Below are 21,493 nucleotides of genomic sequence, written 5' to 3'. Positions count from 1 at the left end.
TCAGTTACTTGTAAATGGTAAATGGTTGGCATTTATATAGCGCCTTTATCCAAAGCGCTGTACAATTGATGCTTCTCATTCACCCATTCGTACACACACTCACACCAACGGCGATTGGCTGCCATGCAAGGCACCGACCAGCTTGTCAGGAGCATTTAGGGGTTAGGTGTCTTGCTCAGGGACACTTCGACACAGCCCGGGCGGGGGATTGAACCGGCAACCCTCCGACTGTCAGACGACTGTTCTTACTGCCTGAGCCATGTCGCCCCTCGCTACTTGTGTATGGCTTATCTGGCTATGGAAGTGATACCTGTCCCCACAGTCTTGAATAAAGTCCTGCAGACCACCATCACCTGGTCTAGCTGAATGACCAAAACAGAGATATTCCTCATTGTCTTCACGCATGAGCAGCACCATTGAGTATCTTGAAGCTTCTTCACTGAAAGACTTCTTGAACCTCCGACGTGATGCTCCCCTTCTCCTGCACCCACAGGAATACACCCTGGACAGGTTGCCAGTCCATCGCAGGGCACACACACCATTCACTCACGCACTCATACCCACGGGCAATTTAGACCCTCCAATCAGCCTAACCTGCACGTCTTTGGACTGTGGGAGGAAACCGGAGTACACAGAGAAAACCCACGCAGACACGGGGAGAACATGCAAACTCCACACAGAGAGGCCCCGGCCGACCGGGATTCGAACCCAGGACCTCCTTGCTGTGAAGTGGCAGTGCTACCCACTGCACCATCCATGCAGCCCATCTTAAACAAATCAGCCATTCAAATTCACACCCAATGAAGACCATGATTGTCATGACTTCCAGTTCAATCCCCATGCCCTTCTTCGCCCTCGTCCTCTTCCTCGCTAGGTTCCTCCTGGCTGCTGACGTGGGAGTGCAGGATGAGATCAATGGACAGCAGGCTTGTGAGCGTGTGCAGTACGGAGAGGAGGAGCTGGTATTTACAGGCCAGGGACTCCAGCCCCCGAGCCGCCTGGCCGGGGGGTTCGGCCCCTGAGGGCCCCAGGAAGTGCCCCTGGGCCTCCAGGAAGCGGGGGCCGTACTGAGCCTGCCCAGGCAGTTGTACCTGGGCCGCCGCTTCCTGGACGTATATGGATAGAGGTCTGTGTGCTGATAATGGTGTATGGATAGAGGTCTGTGTGCTGATAATGGTGTATAGATAGAGGTCTGTGTGCTGATAATGGTGTATGGATAGAGGTCTGTGTGCTGATAATGGTGTATGGATAGAAACGGGAGATGGGGCCAATGATATGAGATGATACCCCACAGCAGCGCCCCCAGCAGGAGAAGGAAGGACTTGGCCCCATTGCCCGTGATATCACAGTGTGCTGATACACACTCCACCAGGACTCTGTCACAAACACAGACCTCTATCCATACACCATTATCAGCACACAGACCTCTATCCATACACCATTATCAGCACACAGACCTCTATCCATACACCATTATCAGCACACAGAAATGTGTTTGGTGTTGTACTGGTTTATTTAAAGCATTTGGAATCACAAAAGAGACGAGCCAAAAGCCCATACTCCACATGCAACGGTAGGGAGGAGGGCACTGACTGACCTGTGAGAGGACGTGCTTCACCAAAGCAACGCCAGTGATATTTTATGTGTAGCAGGGCAAAATTAAACTGTCAGCCAGCGTAACAGTAACAGGGTAGCAGTGACAGTAACAGGGAGGACATAGGCTCCGGTTACCTGGCGATGGGATGGTCGAGCCGGAGGGAGCTCAGGATATGCTGGCCGTCCCTGGTGATCAGGACGTCTCCAGTGTCACAGGTGAAGAAGACCTGCCCCCCGGAGGGCCCGAAGCAGGTGCCCAGCACTGCCCCCAGAGCCTGGGTAACCTGCAGCAATGTCCACACATCCACCTTCTGCACTCCCTTCATCTGCACACTGCCTCTGCCAGGGCCTGCTGAGTAACACACGCACACAGATGCAGACACAGAACTGGAGTGCTGCAGAAGTCTGATGTCTTCTGGATATGTGGGCCTGAAAATCCTGAACGAAGCGGCGATAGTAGCCGGTCAATCAAAGGAACTGTCGGACTTGTTTTACTGTGGATGGCACCTTGAACTCTGTCACAGCCTTCACTTTATTGGGGTCAGGATGTATGCCTGACGGGGTGACACGGTAGCCGAGGAAGGTGAGTTCGCTGAGACAGAACTGACATTTGCTCAGTTTCAGAGAGAGACCAGCAGACTCAATCCTGGAGAGAACTTCCTGAAGTTCAGTCAGATGCTGTTCAAAGGTCGGTGAGACAACAACTATGTTGTCAAGGAAGACTGCACAGGTCTTGTAGAGGACAGGCCAGCGAGGACAGTGTTCATAAGCCTTTGAAAGGTCGCTGGTGCGTTGCTGAGTCCAAAAGGGAGAACCTTGAACTGAAACACTGAACTGAAATCTAACTCTCCGACTTTCGCGCCAAGCGCGGGGCAGTAACGTTGCTTACGCACACACGCAACCCAAACATCAACTCTTAAAGAGACATACCACATATTTTGACCGTTACAACACACAGAACTGGAGTGCCGCAGAAGTCTGATGTCTTCTGGATATATGGGCCAAAGATAACAATAACAAATGCTTGATAAAGTCAAAATGCCGACATGTTTTTAATTGTTCTGTTCAGTGAAAAACTCGGGGAGAAGGGATTCATGCGCACAATAGAACAAAAGAAAACTTCTTAAAAGTGGCAGCACGTCGTCTTTGGGACATATGACTCAACACATTGTTGACAAACCTGAACCTTAAATAGTTCGTACTGAGCAGCTTCATTTCTTTGGCTGCACATTTCCAAAGGCTTATGTACATTCCCCACCGGTAAATTAATGAATGAACGGGTTTTGACAGTAGCTACCTCTTTTTCCGGTCCGCTTATATTTCTGCAGTGTGCAAACAAATCGCACTAAAAAAAATCACGTTCGGATTCGGAATAGGCAAACAAACTAATTGTTGAGAACGTCCTTGGATCTTTTGTCACTCCAAAGTTAACTATAGTTAGCTAGCTAGTTTACCTGCTAATTTGCAAGACGGTTGGTTAGCAGACAAAAGCTTGGCGAAAAATGAGCATACCTCTGCTAGAAGCTGCAATGCATTTACGTTTTGTTCCGCATCTGCCAGTGCATCTGAACAAACCAAATCCGCTAACAGAAACGTAATTATCGAAATCGCTCTGGATAAGAGCGTCTGCTAAATGCCAATAATGTAATGTAATGTAATGTAATGTAATTATAAAGCTTCAACAGTTGCTAACATAGCAAACAGAAAAACGTAGCTACTTTGTTTCCTAGATACCAAATGACGGTGCCTACTGCCACCTACTGCGGTGGAGTGGAACTGGAGAATACAGTCAATATGGGTCAACAACAGACCTCAGTCCTTCAATTTCGGAATGGGATACACAGTGCTATAATTTCGACATGGTGAAAACAATGTTATTGGTTTGATTACAAATCTAAAATTCAGTCTATTTTGAAGTAATGTTAACATTAATTTCTACTGCGGCTGAGGGCCACCTCAAAGTATCTTAGCAACCTTTGTTTACCAACATTCTGATTTCTGAGCTCACTGTATGTATGCAGGTTTGCTGGATATGTGACTCTGCATGAGAGTATCCATCCATCCATTATCTTAACCCGCTTATCCTGAACAGGGTCGCAGGGGGCTGGAGCCTATCCCACTGCACCATCCGTGCCGCCTGTATGAGAGTATGTGCACGTATAATCAAATAACTATCAGAATAATCAATCCCAAACTCTTGTTTGGTGTTGTTTGGTGGATTGGATGATTGAAGTATATCATAACAAGGAAGAAACAAGACATATTGGCAATTTTACAATTTATTCATTCATGGCATTCCACTCATCAACCAAGATTTATCGCAAGTCAGCCAACGTGGTTGTGTTGGTCACTCTAGCACAAACAGCATGTCCCAGCTGATCCCAAAAGTGTTCAATTGGGTTGAGGTCTGGACTATTGGCAGGCCATTCCATTCTCTCTACTCCCAAATTCTGGAGGTAGTCTCTGATAAACCACGGTCTGCGGGGGCGAGCGTTGTCTTGTCAGCACCTGGGGGGTACCGGAAGCTCAAAACAAGAGTCAATAGCAACAGCAGAATAAACTGTTTGGCATTGGTAGAGAAGATTTGGCAAATTTTTCATGAGCGCAACCCACATACTCAGCTGTGCTGCTCATCCCACAAATGCATGTTCCTTATACATGAGGGACCATTCAAAAGGGACATAAACAGGCTTTCCAACGGTATAACATTTATTGCCAAGAAGCATTGTTACAACAGAGAAATAATCTACCAAACACAAATTTCCAAACTTTTTGTTCGATGTTTATACAAAACCATAAAGCATGCTATAGCAATCCAAAAGTAATTACATAGAGTGCCTGGGGTGGGAACTGGAAATTAGTCCCCATGCAGTCTAAAGGGGAGGGTATGCATTCTGCTGTCCTGAACTCTGGACAACTAGGGGGCACTACAGGCAGGCATTGTGACATGGGCTGTGTCTGAATCAGACTCCTAACTACTGTATTCCTCAAAGCATGTACTGTCTTCTAAGCATAATGCATACTGTTTAGTGCTTTTTAGTACGTGATGGGCAGTTGGCAAAAAAATATCCTCCACATAGATAAATATAAAAAAGTATAAAATCAAAGATTAAACAAGATAAAATACCAATGGTCACAGCAGAATTTTTACAATAATAAAATTGGTAATTTAAATTAATGGGTTTTCAAATGTACTTGTGTAAGGCGGAAATGATTCAAATCTGGCATTGTCACTCAGTGCGCTGGTCAGCTTGCTGGCTTCCTCTGGTACTGTGGCAATATGTGGCTGTAAAGTAATTTAACCCCAGGAGCATACACCATTAGCCCCCACCGTCTCCACACCCAAACGGGCAGGGGCCTGTGGGGGAAGACTCAGGCATCTGTTTTCTACCCCCTCTCTTGTCTCATTTTCTAATCAGGTCACCAACTGTAAAACCCCACGCTAATCCAACGACAGAATTTAGTGAGGGCTGAAGGTATCAGCATGCTTGTCCTTCTGGTGTTGCTGAAAGAATACTAATAGGGTTAAAAAGTAGTGGCCCCTATGCGGAGAGTCTAGATCAGCCAATAAATAAACCACGATACAAAGACAGTAGTACCACTCTGCCTTCCGCTCTTTACTGGTCCGGGCTGACCAAGAATCTCCACAATAGGGCCAATACATTCACCTTCGTTTATCTGACCCCATTTGAATAATAATTTAGATTAGTTGTCCACATTTGGTAGATTTGTTATTTATAATTTTGACTTATATTTAGAGAATCTGCCCATGAATACTCCAAAAACTTGACAGATAAAGACAAGATGCTGCTTCCTGTTTTAGAGCTAGACAATATTGGAAAATAATTTACTTTATGGATATGAATGAAGCATTAAACAGCGAGATTTAAAATTATGGACACTTTTAAAACCAATCATTACATTACATTACAAAGCATTTAGCAATCGCTCTTATCCAGACGTGAAGTGCAGCTCATGCATTGATACCTTTTGATTATAAGGAGGAGGAACTGCTCCAACCCCCAGTTCAGACTGGGTGTAGGCGCTGGACATGTTCTGCACAAATAAAATGTCTTTACAGATATACATTATTGCCTTGTCACTGTGAGGGGAGAATTCTCTCTGTCTCACAGTGGTATGTTGCCTATCACAGGAAAGCATACACGTTGCAGCATTTACATTACATTACATTACATTATTGGCATTTGGCAGATGCTCTTTTCCAGAGCGACGTACAGTTGATTAGACTAAGCAGGAGACAATCCTCCCCTGCAGCAATGCAGGGTTAGGGGCCTTGCTCAAGGGCCCAACGGCTGTGCAGATCTTATTGTGGCTACACCGGGATTAGAACCGGCGACCTTGCATGTCCCAGTCCTTTACCTTGACCACTACGCTACGCTTACTGTATTACACACCAACGTTGCTTTTCTAGCTTTTTTATTTCTAACTCTAACTTTTTAATTTCCTTTTTCTGGGCCTCCTTTGACTTGTCTTCCATCTTATCTAGCTCTTTAATTGCTCTCTCATGTTCATTCTTTAACTCTTTAATTTTCTTTTCCAGTTCCTTATTGTGCTGGTCTGTGTCCTGTCCTTCCTTCTGCAACAGGCTGCTTTTTTTTTTCAGGGATCGCTCATTGTGTTCATGCAGATTAGATTTGAGAGTAAGCTGCTCATGATCTTGTTTTAGTTTCATTAGCTCTTGTGCATGTTTTTCACTTAAGACCAGAAACTCTTGTTTGTGCTTCTCCTTGATGTCATTAAATTCCTCTGCTTGTTTTCTAGCCTCTTCTTCATATTTACTCTTCATTTCATTCATTTTTGTTTTGTAGTCTTCCTCAATTTCTTTACATTCTTTCTCTTCACTTTCTTTCCTCACCTGATCTTCCTTCTTTCTCTTCTGTCCCTTTTCTTCTCGTTCTTTGTCAAATTCCTCCTGCAGCTTTGCCAGCCTTTTTCTTTCCTCCTCTCTTCTCTGCTCATCCTCTTTATCTTGTCTCGCTCTCTCCTCTTTTCGTTCCTTGTCCCATTCCTCTTGTTGTTTTTTCAGCTGCTTTTTTTCTCCAAGATTCCTCTCCATTATTTCCTCTTGATCTCTCCTTTCTTTTTCTCTCTTTTGTCTTTCTTGTTCTCTTTCTTTTTCAAACTCATTCCTCATTTCCTTTTGTTTCTCATCCCACTCTTTTCTTTCTTGCTCTTCTTTTTGCTTCCGTTCCACCTCTACCTCCTCTTTTCTCATTTGTTCATTTTTTCTTTCCTGTTCCCATTCCTCAGCTCTTTTCTTTATGTCTTCCTGTATCTCTTCCTTATCTTTCTCTGCCTCTTTAATTTTCTGTTCCCACTCCCTTCTTTCTCTCTCCTCATGGTTTCTCCTCTCCTGCTCCTCTCTATCCCTCTTTTTCTTTTCTTCTGCCTGCTTTTCCTCAAATTCTTCCTTTTCTCTTCTTTGTTTTTCCATCAGCTCTTGTCGCAGTTTCTCCTCTCTTTGGACCCTCTTATTCTCTTCCTCTTCCTTGCTTTTCCACTCCTCTCTGAGTCTCATTTTCTCTCCCTCCATCTCATCCATTTTCCTCTTCCACTCTAACTCTTGCCTTCTGTTCTTTTTCTCTTCCTCATCTCTTCTTTCTTTTCCTTCCTCCTCTTTTTTCTGCCACTCCTCACGCTCTTTCCTTAAATGTTCTTCTTTTTCTTTTAGCTCTTTTTCCCGATGGTTTCTTTCTTCCTGTTCTTTAAGTCTCTGCTCTTCCATCCTTCTCTTCATCTCTTTCATCTCCTCTTCATGTTTTGCCTGCAGCTTCTCTCTCTCCCTCCGCATCTCTCCCGCTCTCTCTCTCAGTATTCTCTCACATTCTTTCTTTATGGTCATTTCTGCCTCCTGGAACATCTCATTGGTGTAGCAGCCTCCTCCATTCTTCTTCTTCATCGTGTCTATCTTATCCAGCAGCTTAGAGACTTGGGTGATGTTTGTCATGTCATTATTATTGAAGACATGATACCTATTTCCACAATCACAAATCAGACTCTGGATTGTAGCATCACCGCTTTGAATGTAACTTTCAATGGATGTATTTTGAAGATCATCCCCTTTTGTGAACATGACTATGGTAAACTCTTCAGCCATTTTACCAAAGGTACTCTTAATGAGCTGCCATGTCTCCTTCTCCTCCTTTGTGATTCTCCCAATCTGTAGCACCAGGAGAAACACATGAGGTCCTGGGGCCAAATAGGAGATGCATTTGGCGATTTCCTGCTGGAACTCCTCATTAGTAGATGTGTCAAAGAGACCTGGTGTGTCAACTACAGCAACACGCCTGCCAGCTACTTCCCCTACTCCTTTCTTACAGCAGGTAGTCACTGGTGTTGGACTGGGCTGAGACAGGAACTCCTTCCTCTGCAGAATGGTGTTTCCTGTGGCACTTCTCCCATTTCCTGTCTTCCCCACGAGCACTATCCTCAGACAGTCAGATCTCTGAGCTGCAAAATGAAGAAACAGTATATTTCAGAGTGAAATTACAGGAAACTAAGAGAAACATAAAAAAAACGATTCAATGTTTCAGACAATGGGTCATATATTCATAGTTAGTTGTGCATGGTCAGATGCACTTTGGCTAGTTTCAGGGTGGGTAGGTCAAGCGCAAAGTAGGCACAAGGTTCAAATGGGCTAGACTGAGTGGCTTAATGAATGAATAGGTGTTTCTTGGGCATAATATACAATATACCAATCCGTATTCCATTCCCATTAAATCCAACTGCATTTGCCCCTTGGCGGATTGCTAATATGACGGCGGATTTAGAAAGCCTAGGTTTACCTTTGACCTGCACCTGCGCGTTGTCTGAATTGTTTATGTGGTACACATTTGTTTTCACTTCTGATTATTTAAAAGTTTTCTTAATTTGACTTGACTTTTTAGAATAATTTTATTCAATTATGGAGTAACTAGTTAAATTACCAGTGTTTTAATATCTCAAAGTATGTTAATCTGGTCATTGTAATTTCAACAACTGCAAAGAACTTGTCTAAACTGGCATGTCTCTCATCTTCCTTCCTTCCTTCCTAAAACTCTGGAACGGGTGGTCTGCTCCCAACTGTCCACTTATCTTCTTCACAACAATCTCCATGATCCCAACCAGTCCGGCTTCAAGAGTGGCCACTCCACTGAGACCGCCCTGCTCACGCTCACTGAGGTACTCCACTCTGCTAGAGCCAAATCCCTCTCCTCTGTCTTCATCTTCCTCCACCTGTCGTCCGCCTTCGATGCAGTCAACCGTGAGATTCTGCGCTCATCGCTGACTGGGATAGGTGTCACAGGATCTGCACTGACATGGTTTTCCTCCTATCTCTCTGGTCGTTCCTACCAGGTGACTTGGAGGGGCTCAGTCTCTGACGCTCACCCCCTACAAACTGGAGTCCCACAGGGTTCAGTTCTTGGTCCTCTGCTCTGCTCTCTGTACACCATGTCTCTTGGTTCTGTTATCTCTTCCCATGGCGTTTCTTACCATTCTTACACCAATGACACCCAACTCTTTCTTTCCTTCCCCCCCCAATACCCAGGTCACCACAAGGATCTCTGCCTGCTTGGCTGATATCTTTGTGTGGATGACTTCCCACCACCTGAAGCTTAACCTTGCCAAGACTGAGCTTCTCTACATCCCTGCTAAGTCATCACCAACAAACGACCTCTCACTGACTGTTGAGGACTTTGTAGTATCCTCCTCCCATATGGCCAAGAATCTTTTCAAACTGTACCTTAGTCCTCTCTCCTGATCCCCCCCCCCCTTTTCTGATATCCCTCGTCTAACCAAAAAAAAATTACGATGACTGTATTTTTTGTTTAGAACAGCACTTCATGTGTATTTTACCAGTTATGGATTTGATGCTTTAACTTGTGGAAGAACCTATGCACTTGTAAGTCGCTTTGGATTAAAAGTGTCTGCCAAATGACTAGGATGTAAAATGTAAATGTAATAATGTAATATTGGCTGGATTAAAGTCATATTCATCATCACTGCGATTGGCTAATTCGGATCAATATTATAACCATCCATTATGACGTTTTTTTTAAGGGGAAATTTGTAAAAATATTTTTCACATTGATATTTTTATGCATGTCTATTTTGTGTAACGGACAGGAGGGTGTACCCTTTCTCTGCAGCCTAGCACATAACTAGCCTTATAATATGCTTAGCAATGAAATTGAGACATGATTTAAGACTAGGTTTTAGTTGGACTTACCATAATACGCAGAGAATTACCATGACTAAAACTAATTTAAAGACAAAATCACTCAAATAGGCTCATGGTCGTTTGCCATTTCCGCTGAAGGGAAAAAGGTCATTGCATTGCAGCTCCCTGAAACCAGCGATTATGAAAAGTTCTGTATGGAGGAATCTGTTTTCTAACAGATTATAAGAAAAGACTTGGTTTTTTGGAAAATATATATATTTTTTTAAATGGAATGTCCATTGAATCATTAATAAATCCAACTATATTAAACATGTTGGAAAATAAAGTTTAGTTCAATAGTGGTACTTTTTTCTTTCCAGAATTTTCTAGAGCCCACTGTATATTCAGTACTAGTCTGAAATGGCGTCAATACTAATAAGGGTACTACATGTCATGTCATTGTTTTCACAAAATTAATTATAAACAAATAAAAAAAACCCTCCACACTTACGCAGTGATGTGCCCTTTATATCTCGAACCATCCTCGCCAGCTGTGCCTCGAAGTACATCTCCAGGGAAAAGCAGCTTTTTGTTGCTTTATTCATCTCCTCTATAGCCTTCAGAAGCTCTGGAACTTTTGGGTTATTCACAATGGCCTGGTTGTTGAAAACACAGAACCTGTTGCCACACATCTTTAGAAGCTTCTGAATATCTCTATTCCCCTGCAGAAAGTCAAGAACAGGTTTAGCAGTTGGATTATCATGGGTGAATAGGACCAGCATGTAATCAGTGACTCTTGAGCCAAATAACTCCTGAATCCTTGCGATTTCGGCCTTGTCTTCATCAGTGAGGGGACCAGCTGGTGTGACCAGGAGGAAGGCATGAACTCCAGAGCCACAGAGAGAGGCACACTGTCGATTCTCAAAGGTATCTGCTGCCATTTCCACCACAGTAACCAGGTGACCACACACTTCTCCCTCTCTCCTCTTACACACTGAAGAGGGGCTGGGATCCACTCTGGACTCCCTCTGTCCCAGGATGGTGTTTACTGCAGAAGTCTTCCCAGCTCCTCTCCTCCCAAACAACACCAAGTTCAGTGGGTCACCCCGAGCCACTAGAATAAAGAGGAAGAGTCTGTTATCTTACAGTCGTCAATCAAACAATCTTCAGTTAAACACAGGAATTATTTGTCAGTTGAGTTTCCATTCATTTTTAGCAGTAAATCTCAATAGTAAACTCCTCCAAAAATTTTACAAACAAGAATATGAAATTAATTAGTTGTCAATGTGAGTTGACCATTTTTTCTATAACCTGTGATGCATTTACTGTGTTTTCTTTTCAATTCAATGTGATGTGCCTATATTTTCTCTCACCAGTAAAAGGCCAGGTTTTCTTTCAGGTTCAAAATATCTTTATTTATGCAGTGTTTAGAAGCATTAAGGATCTTTCATATCAATTTTCATAATTAGTTTTCACAACTAATTTCCTCATGGCTTTTCTTTGACTGATTTTTTACCTTTCATTTCCTGTGGCTTCTGCTTCCTCTCCATCTTCTGTTGAGTCCCCATCAGTGAGCCCTCCATCCCTCCAAGTGCAGCTGATTCTTTTACTGAAACCTCTTTCCTCAGGATGACATTTCCCACTTTACTCTTCTCTTCTCCAGACCTTCCCAGCTGCACAATCTTCAGATCAGACACTGCAAAGTAGGAGACATCTTTTTATGTAAGACAACGTGAAGGTCTTGTATCATCACTTAGTCATACTGTACTTTACATACATTTTTCCCTTTCATAAAAATAAATATTTTTCATTTAACAGGGCAAAGCTCAGACATCACCTGATAATATCTCTTTTTCAAAATTAAATGTATGAGGAAAAAAAGCAAGGGAAATCACTTCCGGTTCCAAAACAAGTGCTCTTTGAGGTTTGTGTCAGGTTTCGTGTTTCACTGTGTAGTCTTTTGTTTAAGTACATCGCGTTTCCATGTCTTAGTACCCTCTGTGCACACCGTAGTCACCTTGTCAGTTTGTTCATTCATTGTTATTCGTTTCACCTGTGTTTTCACCTCCTGATTGTTTCCCACACCTGATTGGCATTTGTTTTATAAAAACCCCTTATTTTGTATGTCTCATGACCAGATTGTTATGTGTCTTTATCATACTCTCCAGCGTTATTTGATTGATTTCTGTTACAAACTGTTTTGCCCCCAACTTCTGCATTTTGCTTTTCCTGTCTGTCTTGTTTGGACCCTTTTGGCTTATTGACTTTTGTTTTTGGATTCTGTTTTTGTCTGTTTTGCCCATCTGTTATCGACCTTTCACCTGTGACTATGACCCCATTTTGGATTCTTATTACTGTTCCGGTTTGCTGCTGTATTGACCCATTGCTTGGACACTTGTCCACAAACTGCCTGATCCCTGCTTTGTTTGCTGGCTTTTGACCCACGCTGTTCTGACTCACCTTTATAATAATAAAGACTCTGAAAGAACTTTTGCTTGCTGCAACTGGGTTTGGTTGTTCTAGGACATGGTGATTTTAAAATACACATTCAGGCACATGTGTGAGTTTACCTAATAAATTGCGATTTATACTGGCAGATTACTGCATTAATAATCCATCCATCCATCCATTATCTAAACCCCCTTAAGTGTATTTTTACGCCACAGCACAGAGCAGATCAGTGATATTAACTTACTGTTTGGACGGTTCCAGTCAGGGCTGTGTCTTCCACATGGATCCTTCTCTGTCTTTACATCCCCTGTCACTAACATGAGACATTATTTAATACACAAATAAAACAAAAATGTCACATACATATCATATAATCTGCAAATACAATCTCTTTTTCAAATTAAAGGATCCCCTATATTTGATTATCAAAATAATGTCACACTTCCATAATATACAGTGGGAGCAATAATTATTTGATCCCTTGCTGATTTTGTAGGTTTGTCCACTTACAAAGAATGGAACTGTGTAGAATACACTGTATAGGTACATTTTAACATTGAGAGACAGAATATCATATACATTTTATAAATTTAATATCATATTTTCACTTGAAATAAGTATTTGATCCATAGAACAATAGGACTTAATACTTGGTGGAGAAACCTTTGTTGGCAAGCAAAGAGGTCAGACGTTTGTTGTAGTTTTTCACCAGGTTTGCACAGATCTTTGGGATTTTGGTCTACTCCTCTTTGCAGATCCTCTCCAAATCCTTAAGGTTCCGAGGCTGTCACTTGGCAACTCGAAGCTTCAGCTCCCTCCACAGATTTTCGATGGGATTTAGGTCTGGAGACTGGCTAGACCACTCCAGGACCTTAATATGCTTCTTTTTGAGCCACTCCTTTGTTGCCTTTGCCGTATGTTTTGGGTCATTGCCATGTTGGAAGACCCATCCACGACCCATTTTCAGTGCTCTCACTGAGGGAAGGAGGTTGTCCTCCAAACTTTCCTGGTACATGGCCCCATTCATCCTCCCCTCAAGACGGTGAAGTCATCCTGTCCCCTCAGCTGAGAAACACCCCCAAAGCATAAGGTTTCCACCTCCATGCTTCACAGTGGGGATGGTGTTCTTGGGGTTGTACTCAGCATTTCTCTTCCTCCAAACACGGCGAGTCGAGTTGATGGTTGATGCCAAATAGCTCTATTTTGGTCTCATCTGACCACATCACCTTCTCCCAAGCCTCCTCTGGATCATCCAGGTGTTCTTTGGCAAACTTCAGACGGGCCTGTACATGTGCCTTCTTCAGCAGAGGAACCTTGCGCGTGCGGCAGGATTTTAATCCTTCACGGTATAGTGTGTTACTGATGGTTCTCTTTGTGACTGTGGTCCCAACTGCCTTCAGGTCATTAACAAGCTCCTCCTGTGTAGTACTAGGCTGATCCCTGACCTTTCTCATGATCATTGATATCCCACGAGGCGAGATCTTGTGTGGAGCCCCAGACCGAGGGAGATTGGCGGTGACTTTGCTGTGTTTCTTCCATTTTCTAATAATTGCTCCAACAGTTGTTAACTTCTCATCAAGCTGCTTGCTTATTTTCTTGTAGCCCATCCCAGCCTTGTGCAGGTCTACAATTTTGTCCCTGATGTCCTTAGACAGCTCCTTTGTCTTGGCCATGGTGGAAACGTTGGAATCTGATTGATTGTGTGGACAGGTGTCTTTTATACAGCTACATAACGATGTAACGAGTTGACACAGGTGTTTTGGGTAATGAGTTGAGATTAGGCATGCTTCTTAATGTAAAACTAACTGGTCTGTGGGAGCCAGAATTATTGCTGATTGGTAGGGGAAAAAATGCGATAATAAATGTATAAAATGTATGTGATGATTATTTTGTGATATTCTGTCTCTCAATGTTAAAATGTACCTATGATTAAAATTATACACAGTTCCATTCTTTGTAAGTGGGCAAACCAAATAATTATTGCTCCCACTGTACGGTCACTGAGAATTTTTTTATTACTAATACTAGGTCGGGCCTCCCTTTGCTCTCAAAAGACAATATGTTGAATATTTCTTTCAGATTCTGTTCCATGTTGATATGATTGCATCGCACAGTTTCTGCAGCTGCACATCACAATGGTGTTGTATTTAATTCATATCCAGTGACTGGGAAAGCCACTTTAGAACTCATTGTCATGTTCATGAAACCAGTTTGAGACTACTTTCACTTTGTGATATGCTGCATTATCATGCTGGAAGTAGCGATTAGACGGTGGGTACATTGTGGTCATGAAGGAATGCACATGGTCAGCAACAATACTCAAATAGGCTGTGGTATTAAAGCGATGATTGATTAACCCCTTCCCTGCCAATTATTTTGGAAAAAAACTGTCATTTTCAGACGATTAAAAAAAAAAGAAATTTAATATAGTATTTTTTATGCTGATTATGAAAAAGAACTTGTATTTTATTTTTTTCCTCATTTTTGTGGTTGAAATAAAATAAAAAAATGGATATACTTGTCTCCGCCGGGGAAGGGGTTAACAGGCCTAGTGTGCCAAGAAAACATTCCCCACACCATTTCACCACCAGCAGCCTGGACTGTTGACACAAGGCTGGTTTGGTCCATGGATTTATGCCATTGCCGCCAAATTCTGAACCTACCATTTTTATGCCTCAGCAAAGAATTGAGATTCGGCAGACCAGGCTACATTTTTGCAGTCTTCAACTGTCCAGTTTTGGTGAGCCTGTGCCCACTGCAGCCTCAGCTTTCTGTTCTTGGCAGAACAGGTCACAAAAAGTCAACAGTTGTGTAACTACTCACAGGGGTCAGTCGAACTTGCCATTTCAGAAGAAGACCGCGTTCTCAACAGTTGATGCTCAAAATGGTGCTGTGGAAATTAAAAGTGAAAGTAAAATATTTCAAGCTGTGCCACCCAAACAAATGCAAGAATAGGTATTCAAGCATGAGACTCACACACTGAAGCTATGTCTCTTGGGAAATAACAATACTGTCTATTATTATTTCCTTCCCGTTATTCAGCTTCATTTGAATTCACTTATTAGAACAACAGATATAAAATGACCTCATTTTCCTTCCTCTACCAAATCCACTACTAAACCATAGTATTATGCAATTGATTGACTACAAAAAATGTGAAGAAAAAAACTCATACGATTAATGTTAAATTGAAAGTCCAAAGTCACCTTCTGGACCTGTTTAAACAAGTGTCTATCACTAGTGTCTAAATAAAGAAAGAAAATAATTGAATTGTTTTGCTTGCTTGATTGTGAATACATACTAGTTTGCATTGAATCCACAGGTCAGAGATAATATAAATACACATTTGTGATGCTACTCACGGAATTCAATCAAACTTGTGGCCATTTCCAAAGAATTTGTGCTCAAAACATGATGTTCAAAATAATCCTGTGAGAATGAAAAGAGAAAGTTACATCTTTCAAAAACAAGCCGTCTTGAAATTTTACCTTGAATACCAGGCGCTGTTACGACTGGCAATTAGTAAAATATTTACACAAAGCTCTTTTTTGTTGCTGTTATGTGATCATCAAATAACCATTTTTCAAAACTGGAATGCAATCGCACTCTACTAGTAGCCTATTTTGAATTACATACAGACCTAAAACTTTACTGTACATGTACATTGTCCAAGTAATTGCTTTGCTTATATTTACATTAAGTAATAATTACTTGCAAATACAGTATGCTACAAGCACACATTTGACTGCAATTTTTAGCACACATTTGACTCCTTTGATGACTGATCAATGACAGTATCAATGATAGAAACTACTTACTTGGATATGTACAGACAGAAATATAGTAGAAAGCAGATGCTTTCAGTTATACTTTATGCAATTACATGATTACACTCGAGCAGATTAAATGAGAGAAAATACTTACAAATAATTGTATGTTACAGTTTGAACTTGAGTAAAAATGAGTAAAATAAAATACTGCAAAACCGAGTTGATGTACTCTGTAAATCAACTACATTAAATACTTATTATGATAGTTAAACTAGCCTATGAAAAAGACTTTTAAAAAGTTAAATAAAAAACGCTCTCTTAATAAAGCAGTTATTTTCCTCTTCTCTCCCAGTCATGTCTGAACCTAGAACAGCTAACCGAGTACTGACATTGGCACACCCAGCCCCCGTGATTTCTTTTCCCCATAAATGTGTGTACTTCGTACCTATAGGTGAGGTGCATGGCAGAAATACAGCGCATTGGGTTTAATTCAGGACAGCTGTTGGTTAGCCTGTAAGACACTGGGGTTCCAGATGTTGTGCTCTTCCTTACTCCCTCTCCCCACCCCCATGAACTTAAATTTTTTGTTATGCATTGGCAACATTCACTCGCAGACTTTTCACTCATCCAACACTGCATATGCTATCACCCCAAACAAACGATCACACCACAATACTGCTTTTTTGTTTTGCTCTGTAAGTATAACATTATTTTCATGTTTTGCAATAAATGTTGTTATTCCTTTTGACTTCCCGGGAGGTCATAACACCTTTCTATCAGATAAGGTCACTCTGCATGTGTACAAGTTATACATTACTGCGTCACTATCTAATACTTTCTGTGATATTTACTTGTGTATTAGGATGTTTTAGTTTGGCTAGGTAAGCAGTTTGTTCATACATTTGCGTGTTGTGGTTTCACGATAAAAAAAAAAAAGAAGAAGACAATCAAATAGGCCCTGGTCCTTATCTTTGTTGTGCAGGTAGCAGATTAAATTGTACTTCCCTCTTGGGTCTTTCAGCGCACTTATCCCTGGTTATGGGTATGCACTTTGCACTTTGTTGTAGTCGCTCTGGATAAGAGCATCTGCCAAATGCCATTAATGTAATGTAATATCATATATTGTGATATTGTGCCCTTACTAACAGTTCAGATTAAAAGAGACCTCCGGGTCACATGTTGTATCTGGAAGTAAATAAATGGACAACCGTCCTTGTATTGTTCAAGTCCGTCTCCGTCTGATTCAATGTTGTAGCTTAGAGTATAAGTTGAGATAACACTCAGGTAATATACAAAAATATAGATAGAATTTGAACCCTTGAAGAATACATCAACTAATGAACTAGCATACCATGGTTGGCAGCTAGAATACCCTTGGTATATAAGCTTGGTATATACGGGTCAAACAGATCATCAACCGAAAAAACTGGCAGAGTTCAAAACCAGAGGTAAGTCCATACAAGTGAAGGTACAATAACGAAATCCCAAACAGAGTCCAAAAACCAAGCAGAAATCAACACAAGAAAAATCCAAAAACAGGAAAACCAGACAGAATATACAGGGGCAAAGGCAAGGGGAAGAAGAGGCTAGAACCGGGTAGGGAACAGAATCACAGAAAGACAAACTAGCACTGAACAAACAAAACAGACAGGTATATATATATATATATATATATATATATATATATATATATATATATACAGTGTGGTGTGGAAAAACTGATTTCTTATTTTTTTGCATGTTTGTCACACTTAAATGTTTCAGATCATCAAACTAATTTAAATATTAGTCAAAGACAACACAAGTAAACACAAATGCAGTTTTTAAATGAAGGTTTTTATTATTAAGGGAGAAAAAAAATCCAAACCTACATGGCCCTGTGTGAAAAAGTGATTGGCCCCCCCCTGTTAAAACATAACTTCAATTTCTCTAGCCACACCCAGGCCTGATTACTGCCACACCTGTTCTCAATCAAGAAATCACTTAAATAGGACCTGCCTGACAAAGTGAAGTAGACCAAATGATCCTCAAAAGCTAGACATCATGCCGAGATCTAAAGAAATTCAGGAACAAATGAGAAAGAAAGTAATTGAGATCTATCAGTCTGGAAAAGGTTATAAAGCCATTTCTAAAGCTTTGGGACTCCAGCGAACCACAGTGAGAGCCATTATCCACAAATGGCGAAAACATGGAACAGTGGTGAACCTTCCCAGGAGTGGCCGGCCGACCAAAATTACCCCAAGAGCGCAGCGACGACTCATCCAAGAGGTCACAAAAGACCCCACAACAACATCCAAAGAACTGCAGGCCTGGGCAAAAATGGCCTGCATGGCAGAGTTCCAAGACGAAAACCACTGCTCAGCAAAAAGAACATTAAAGCTTGTCTCAATTTTGCCAGAAAACATCTTGATGATCCCCAAGACCTTTGGGAAAATACTCTGTGGTCTGACGAGACAAAAGTTTAACTTTTTGGAAGGTGTGTGTACCATTACATCTGGCGTAAAAGTAACACCGCATTTCAGAAAAAGAACATCATACCAACAGTAAAATATGGTGGTGGTAGTGTGATGGTCTGGGGCTGTTTTGCTGCTTCAGGACCTGGAAGACTTGCTGTGATAAATGGAACCATGAATTCTGCTGTCCACCAAAAAATCCTAAAGGAGAATGTCCGGCCATCTGTTTGTGACCTCAAGCTGAAAGGAACTTGGGTTCTGCAGCAGGACAATGATCCAAAACACACCAGCAAGTCCACCTCTGAATGGCTGAAGAAAAACAAAATGAAGACTTTGGAGTGGCCTAGTCAAAGTCCTGACCTGAATCCTATTGAGATGCTGTGGCATGACCTTAAAAAGGCGGTTCATGCTCGAAAACCCTCCAATGTGGCTGAATTACAACAATTCTACAAAGATGAGTGGGCCAAAATTCCTCCACAGCGCTGTAAGAGACTCATTGCAAGTTATTGCAATTGCAAACGCTTGATTGCAGTTGTTGCTGCTAAGTGGCCCAACCAGTTATTAGGTTTAGGGGGCAATCACTTTTTCACACAGGGCCATGTAGGTTTGGATCTTTTTCTCCCTTAATGATAAACACCTTCATTTAAAAACTGCATTTTGTGTTTACTTGTGTTGTCTTTGACTAATATTTAAATTAGTTTGATGATCTGAAACATTTAAGTGTGACAAACATGCAAAAAAATAAGAAATCAGGAAGGGGGCAAACACTTTTTCACACCACTGTATATATATATATATATATATATATATATATATATAATAGATAACAAGGGGAAATAAGAATCAGTTGTTCGAACTGGGGAACAGATTATAAAGGACACAGATGATGACAATACACATTTGTGTCAGTACTGTAAGGGTAATTTTCTTAATTGATTCTTAATTGACAATGTGTGTGAACATGAAGACAATCACATGATTAAAAATGACCTTTTATTTTTCATCCTTATTGCTATTAGACCACTTTCTTAATTAAGTGCTTATTAGGAGTCTTTCTCTGTCTCTCTCCCAGCAGACCGACAGCCTTTGACCTTAATGTCTCTGCTTCTCCTAGAAGGGGGTAGCTAGCTCTGCTTCTCCTGGAAGGGTGTAGCTAGCACATTCTGGTTTTACTGCAAGGTCAACAAGGGGTAATCAGAAGAAAAGGTACTGCTAAATATATTTGTGGTCAGGTTCATGTCTTTTTTGTTTTGGTAAAGCCCCCCCTTCTGGGAGAAAGTACTGAAAACTGTATATGAGTCTAATTATGTCTGATTCAAATCAGAAAGCTGGTCAGCTTTCTCACTTCTCACTGTTATTTCTTGGCAAATAAATATGAGTTTTAGTATAGCTATCGTTGTATAGCTATCGTTGTTATTACTGGGATCTGTTTCATCAGGTGATGCTCACAAGGGCATTTTTCCAGGAACAGTACTCACGGGGATCGATCAATCTTGCTGTGGCCATTTCAGAAGAATTTATCCTCAAGATATAATACTGTATATATACACACACAGATGAAAATATACTAGAACGTAAATATAATAGTTCTATTTTCTTGAATTGCAGGATTACACTCATAGATAATACTATCACTGTAGATCATAGGAGAGTAGTACATTACTTTACATTATAGTCATTTGGCAGTCTTATTCAGAGCGACCTGCATACCCATACGCATGTGCACTGAACGACCCTAGAACAGGGGTGCACAACATGGACTGATCCATTTCAGGATTGTGTGTCAACTTCTGGTCTTAATAATTTAATTGATTCAATCATATCTGGCATGTGTATGAGTACCAGCTACAGCTGCAGACTGCAAGTATATCCTCATGATTTTACTGTGCTGAAGTACAGGCTTGAACCAGTCATTTATCGAGCTGTCAGCAAATTGAAAGCAAGGCAGCTGATTGGAACAAAAGTCAGTAAGTAGACCAGACGGGAAGTACAGTTTCAAGTGCTAGGAATGACCATAAAGATAAGGACTTTGGCCTTGTAGATTAATCTGACAATGGATTAGGCAATATCTATAAAACCGTTTTTATGCAACACAACGAGATGAGAACATACTTAGAACAAATAATGGACTGGTAACAGTTTGATGTGCTTTCTACGAAATACTCATTTAGTTGAACTTTAAATAAACAACATTAAATACATGTTATTGTCTTCCTTCCAGCTGTGGTTTCCTTCCAGCTGTGTGTCCCCATTTTGTTATGGCATTTACAGCATTCACTTGCAGACTTTTCACTCATCCAACATTAAATATCACCCCTGACAAACTATCACACCCATGACTATTTTTGGTTTTGGTCTGTAAGAATATTATTTTTATGCTTTGTAAAAACTTTATTATTCCTTTTGGCTCAGTTCATGTTCTGACCTTCCACTATTGATCGTACAGTAACATCTTTCCAAATAAGGTCACTTTGCAGGTTTACAAGTTATACATTACTGCGTCACTATCTAATAATGACTGCTGTATTTAGCACACATTTGAACAATCTACCTCCTTTGATGACTAAGTATCAATCATAGGCAAAACTTGGATATATACTTAAATAAATACTTGGATATGTACAGACAACAATATAGTAGAAATTAAATGCAGCATACTTTATAAAATTGATTACATGATTGCATCAAGCAGATTAAATGAGAGAAAATACTTACAAATAATTGTATTGGTTTCAATTTGATGAGCTTGATATTATCTACATAGGTCTTGAACTTCTAAAAAATTACAAACAAAAGAAAATACTGCAATGGTTATAAAGTTTTGTGTGTAAATCAACAACATGAAATAATTGTTATTATAATACAAGTTAAACTAACCTACTGAAAAATACTTTTAAAAAAGTAAAATAAAAAACTCACTTAAAGAAGGTCTTGTCTGAACCTTGAACAGCTAACGGAGTACTGACATTGGCACACCCAGCTCCTTAGATTTCTTTTCCCGATAAATGTGTGTACTTTGTACCAGTAGATTAGCTGCAGAGCACAGTCAGGGCATGACAGAA

The 21,493-nt window shown here is 41.0% G+C and overlaps 1 protein-coding gene and 1 long non-coding RNA gene across 2 annotated transcripts; both read right to left on the bottom strand.

Moving 5' to 3' along the window:
• Positions 1–830: 830 nt before the first annotated feature.
• Positions 831–10,449, bottom strand: LOC133114024 (golgin subfamily A member 6-like protein 2). The gene is made up of 7 exons (XM_061223224.1): positions 10,269–10,449; positions 8,769–8,884; positions 7,248–8,074; positions 6,313–6,827; positions 1,732–1,948; positions 1,288–1,376; positions 831–1,135 (listed from the first exon to the last, which is right to left on the bottom strand). Exons 1-7 carry the CDS (start codon positions 10,447–10,449, stop codon positions 831–833), a joined length of 2,250 nt encoding a protein of 749 aa, XP_061079208.1.
• A 4,591-nt stretch (positions 10,450–15,040) lies between these two features.
• LOC133113912 (uncharacterized) lies at positions 15,041–21,196 on the bottom strand. Its single transcript, XR_009705513.1, has 3 exons — positions 21,147–21,196; positions 15,571–15,637; positions 15,041–15,098 (listed from the first exon to the last, which is right to left on the bottom strand). It is a non-coding gene; the product is annotated as an uncharacterized LOC133113912 (long non-coding RNA).
• Positions 21,197–21,493: the final 297 nt, after the last annotated feature.

This window comes from Conger conger, chromosome 16 (genome assembly GCF_963514075.1).
Source record: "Conger conger chromosome 16, fConCon1.1, whole genome shotgun sequence".
NCBI lineage: Eukaryota > Metazoa > Chordata > Actinopteri > Anguilliformes > Congridae > Conger > Conger conger.
The sequence above is the reverse complement of the archived record's forward strand: the minus strand, read 5'-3'. Positions and strand labels throughout refer to the sequence as shown.

Excerpts from the sequence above, each read along its gene's own strand:
- LOC133114024 (XM_061223224.1), bottom strand. The coding sequence starts at position 10,449 with ATGTGTGGCAACAGGTTCTGTGTTTTCAACAACCAGGCCATTGTGAAT. Across the intron at positions 6,828-7,247 it reads TTAAGGAAAGAGCGTGAGGA|AAAAGAGGAGGTAGAGGTGG; the intron begins GTGGCAGAAAAA and ends TGAACAAATGAG. Across the intron at positions 1,949-6,312 it reads ACAAGAGTTTCTGGTCTTAA|CAGGCCCTGGCAGAGGCAGT; the intron begins GTGAAAAACATG and ends TGTGTTACTCAG.